We start from the raw sequence: 4,998 nt of genomic DNA on the forward strand, positions 1-4,998 counted from the left end.
TTTAATTTTTTTTTTTTTACTTCCTTAAAATTTGACATGTATTAAATGTGATAATTAATTGTTAGGATAAATATGTAAAGTCATGTATGGATAATCAATTTTGAAAATTTGATTATAATTATTTTATATAATTAATTGATTATTTAAATTATCTTTATTTTACATACAATTTAATTAATTTAAATTTATTTTTTATAATTTTAAATGTCATAATTTTATTTTTCAACTTAATTGATTATTATCATTTCTTTAATTCTCCTTTTTCCCATTAGTCTACATTGAAGATGTGTTATATGTTGGACTTGGAGAAATTAAATGTAAATTAAATTTGTGTTTTGAAAATTATATTAAGTGAGTAAGATTCAAATTAAATGCATGTGATTTGATAAATTGAGAGAAATAGGAGAATTTGAATGAAGAGAAATTAATAAAAGAAAGTAAATATATTTCTCTCTTCTTTCTCTCAATTTCCGTTCAATCCTTCCATTTCTTCTCTTCTTCTTTACTTTTATTTAGTAAATTTTAATCGTATTTTTTTACCTAGTTTGGTCTTCTGGTGTAACATAGCACCACTATTCTGTCAAGTGAGTGATGTGAATGCAACTAAGAAAAATTAGGCCTTGAGGGTTCGTGTGGTATGCACATATGAGACAAATACACGTAAAAATCCCCCCCAAAAAAGTCTACCCTTGAATGCATATTTCAAAATAAAGAGGTTGGTTATCGTTTATTTTTTTTCCTGTTATTATGTAATTTTTTTATTTTTTACGCATTACTTATTGTATTACATGTTAATTTAGGTTTATTTTTACATGGGTTCGGGATAGAGTTATGTGCTTTTAATTGTTTGTCTACCATTGAATGCATATAAGGAAATTTTTCAAAATCTATAATCTTTTTGTTGTATTTTCATGATTGTAATACGATTATTTTATTTATTTTTTACTTCTTTATTGTGATTTTCATTTATTGTAACTATTAAATTATATAATTTTTACTTTAATAATTTTTTTTTTCTTTTTACGATATCCATTCATCCATGCATCGCATGGGTGATCCGCTAGTATATATATATAATAGAAGAGATAACGACAGTGAGAAAAGAACTTTAGTAAAAAAATTCTTACACATAGCATAAATTATAATAGTTTTATCAAAAATAAATATATTTAAAAACTTATAATTTATAATTATTTGAACACCACTTAATACAATTAAGGTGTCTTATCGCTTGTTTTTAAGGATATAGGTTGAGCGGTCAGATGAATAATATGTCGGTGTTAATCTGGTGAGTTGTAATTTCGATTCTTACACTGTGTACGGACCAAAGGCCCAATCTATAATTTATATCTCCTAACGTAATCAAGAGCACAAACACTAAAGACGGCACAAAGTATCTTATTACTTTTGTAATAATATAAAAACTCCACCATTGTTGTAAAACTCAATACAAAGCCTTTGTACCGTCTCAATGTGAATGAAAGGTTCTTTTCCTAGATAAGAAGACACCTTATTCCCTGAATATGTGCTAATTCATCAACAGTCAACCGACACAAAGTTAATGATATTTTTTTCGTGTCGTACGCTTTTCGTAATTTGAAACATTCGAGAATTAATGTTGGCTTCTTTGCGTACAAACTTTGTCTTGGGACTAGGTTGCCTCCCGTGGGGGTGTTCGCTTTGGGTTCTCTGCTTGCTTGATCAGAGATCACCATACATCCTGAGTATACATACATACATGCATATATATATATATATAATGTTGGAAGGGAGGGTAAATAACTATCTGATAGCTAAATTTATTGGAAAGATTGGAGGGTTTCGTTCCGTTCTTGTGGAAAATATTAATGGAGGGCGTGGAATTGCTTGATAAGATTGTTGTTGTCTTGGGTTGTCTGTTTCTGTCATGGAAGATCATCAGCTACATATGCAGCTTCCTCAATGGAGAGAAGGAACCTATGACAGTGTTGGTGACTGGTGCAGCAGGCATGTCATTCATTCAATCTTTGAGGATGTGAATCAATTTTCTCTTTCAACTTTGCTTATTTTTTTTTATTGTTATTCTCTGAATATATATATATATAGATAAATATATTGATCATAAGTTATTGTTTGTAGAGTAGGTAATAACTTAATTTGTTATTTATAGATATTTAGGAGTTGTTTATCTCAATTAATTTGTTAATGGATTGGTACACCAGATTTGTTTTGAGAAATATATTTTTTTTATAAATTTAATCATTTGAGAATAAGTCTTCGTCTCAAAAAAGTGAATGAAATGGGATAAATCTTTTAGAAAAAAGGTAGAGAAAGATTAAAGGTCTAAAAAAATTTAATGGGAGACTCTTTAGCATGATACAAGTTATCATCTTATTTAGTAGAATAAAGACTTGATATGTTATTTTTTAATATTTTTTTTTATCAAAATGACGAGATAGTAAATCTTGCTTTTTAATTTATTTCATAAGAGCATAATTCACATCTATACCATCATTCTAGTGTTGTTTGTTAAGGTTAATGCTGGATATTTACATACAAGAAATTACAAGAGGGTAATGTGGTATGATAAGATTGTTTTTCCTTTAGTGTTAATTAGTTACTCCTCAAGGTAATTACATGTTTTTGCAAAATGGGATTATTCTGTCTCTTAAGTCTCTAAGTCATGCTAAAAGACCATTTCTTATCTGTGAAATGCACGCATTGTTTGAGAGGCATGCAGGGCAAATAGGTTATGCACTAGTGCCAATGATTGCGAAAGGGCTGATGCTAGGTCCAGATCAGCCTGTAATTCTACACATGCTTGACATTGAACCTGCTGCTGAGGCCTTGAAAGGGGTCAAAATGGAGCTCATTGATGCTGCCTTCCCTCTTCTCAAGGGTACATATATCTAGATTAACAGTTTTTAAGCATATTGTTTATATTATATGTATGTTTAGAGATTTTCCTTTCTTTCTTGTCAACAGGTGTTGTGGCCACCACAGACGTTGTTGAAGCTTGTCAAGGGGTAAATATAGCCATCATGGTTGGTGGCTTCCCCAGGAAGGATGGAATGGAGAGGAAGGATATGATGTCCAAAAATATCTCCATTTACAAAGCTCAAGCTTCAGCTTTAGAGCATCATGCTAGACCTGATTGCAAGGTGTGAGTGTTGGGTTTATTGACAACTTCTGTTCAAAGTTCCTATCCAAAAAATCTCATTAGATTAATGTGATAGGGGTAGTTATGAAAATATCAATTATGGCAGTGGTCAAATAACTGCTTAAATTTGCATTAGTTTAAGATGGAGTCTTTCACATAAAACTCGACGTAGCTGTGAATAGGGGATGCAAACACAAGCATAGGAATCTAATCTTGTTAAAGAGTTGTCGCTCATAAATAGGTTCAGCAGCTAATTTACTTCTTGATTAGTCACAACAATAGGTTGTGAAATCATGTAATTAAATTATTATGAATAAGTACGTATAAGCGGATAGTCTCCAGTTTTATCCATTCAAAACTGTATCATGGGAGGATTTTGTAGTTTCTTCGTGCAAAACTGTTGATTGAGTAAATTATCATGGGAGGATTCTGTAGGATGAAAATTAAAAATAAGCATTGAGGCGGAACCAGGTTAAAACCTGATCCTGGCATGTTTTAAGCATTCTGCTGGCAAATTGTGTGCAGGTGCTAGTAGTTGCAAACCCAGCCAACACCAATGCATTAATCTTGAAAGAGTTTGCCCCTTCAATCCCAGAGAAAAACATCACTTGTCTCACAAGGCTTGATCACAATAGGGCACTTGGCCAAATCTCAGAGAGGCTAAACGTCCCTGTTAGTGATGTGAAGAATGTCATCATATGGGGAAATCACTCTTCAACCCAATACCCTGATGTCAACCATGCCACTGTAACCACCAGTTCTGGAGACAAGCCTGTCAGACAACTCATCAACAACGATAAATGGTAATCAATCCTCAATTAACTGTAAATTTATTCCAACTGCATTTGACACTCGTACGTGATGCAATGAAATGACAGAAAAAATAAAGGTAGTTGAGATGCAATTTGTGAATGTGTTAATTAGGCTAAATACCGAGTTCATCAGCACAGTGCAGCAGCGAGGGGCGGCAATCATAAAAGCTAGAAAGATGTCGAGTGCATTATCGGCTGCAAGCTCTGCTTGTGATCACATGCGTGACTGGGTTGTTGGCACTCCCAAGGTTGAGTTTCTGTTTCTCCGAGGCTCATTGATACTTCTTCTTCTTCTTCTTCCTTGTTTTTGTGGGTTTAATGTAATTTTTGATGCAGGGGAGATGGGTTTCAATGGGAGTCTATTCTGATGGATCGTATGGAATCCAACCTGGCCTTATCTACTCTTTTCCTGTTATTTGTGAGAAAGGAGAATGGTCCATTGTGCAGGGTAAAAGTTACTAAGAATCACTTCAAACAAACGTCCACACAGATCTTACATTCCACAAGACAAGACTATTAAGAGTTAATGATTAATGGAAGGAAGGGTGTTTTGTGATGTGCAGGGCTGAAGATTGATGAGTTTTCAAGGGGAAAGATGGATGCCACAGCGAATGAGCTCATTGAGGAGAAATCATTGGCCTATTCCTGTCTCTAACTCATAAAATAATTCAACAAAGATGATAGAATCATGGGCCTATAATTGACTTTGTAATTTGGATATGTCATTTGGCTTTTGGATGTGTAATGACTAATGAACAAATTTTAAATAAGATTAGATTTTTTTTTTTTCAAAAAAGAGTAACTTATTAAAAGAATTTAAAATTTATTTTACATATTAATTATATAATAAATTTTAATTTTTATCAAGCATATATTTAAACTTTTTATAATTATATAATAATTATAATTCCAATGAATTCAATTAACAGAGAAATTTTCATTCAAAAATTAAATTTTTATTTTTGTAAAAATTCATCAAAAAATTACCAAAACTATAAAATTCAAATAAATGATAAATTGCATTCATTCAGACCCCTCCATTACTAA

General features: G+C 31.8%; 1 protein-coding gene across 1 annotated transcript; it reads left to right on the forward strand.

Annotated features, from left to right (window-relative positions):
- Positions 1-1,661: 1,661 nt before the first annotated feature.
- On the forward strand, positions 1,662-4,716 carry LOC127802467 (malate dehydrogenase, cytoplasmic-like). Its single transcript, XM_052338301.1, has 7 exons — positions 1,662-1,986; positions 2,720-2,878; positions 2,965-3,140; positions 3,665-3,942; positions 4,064-4,199; positions 4,288-4,399; positions 4,515-4,716. Exons 1-7 carry the CDS (start codon positions 1,848-1,850, stop codon positions 4,604-4,606), a joined length of 1,092 nt encoding a protein of 363 aa, XP_052194261.1. The 5' UTR covers positions 1,662-1,847; the 3' UTR covers positions 4,607-4,716.
- The last annotated feature ends 282 nt before the right edge of the window (positions 4,717-4,998 follow it).

Source organism: Diospyros lotus, chromosome 5 (assembly GCF_014633365.1).
Source record: "Diospyros lotus cultivar Yz01 chromosome 5, ASM1463336v1, whole genome shotgun sequence".
Classification (NCBI taxonomy): Eukaryota; Viridiplantae; Streptophyta; class Magnoliopsida; order Ericales; family Ebenaceae; genus Diospyros; species Diospyros lotus.

Bases quoted from the DNA above. Each gene is read 5' to 3' on its own strand.
- LOC127802467 (XM_052338301.1), top strand. From the start codon at position 1,848: ATGGAGGGCGTGGAATTGCTTGATAAGATTGTTGTTGTCTTGGGTTGT. The intron at 1,987-2,719 runs GCATGTCATTCA...AGAGGCATGCAG, and splicing joins GTTGGTGACTGGTGCAGCAG to GGCAAATAGGTTATGCACTA. The intron at 3,943-4,063 runs GTAATCAATCCT...TGTGTTAATTAG, and splicing joins CTCATCAACAACGATAAATG to GCTAAATACCGAGTTCATCA.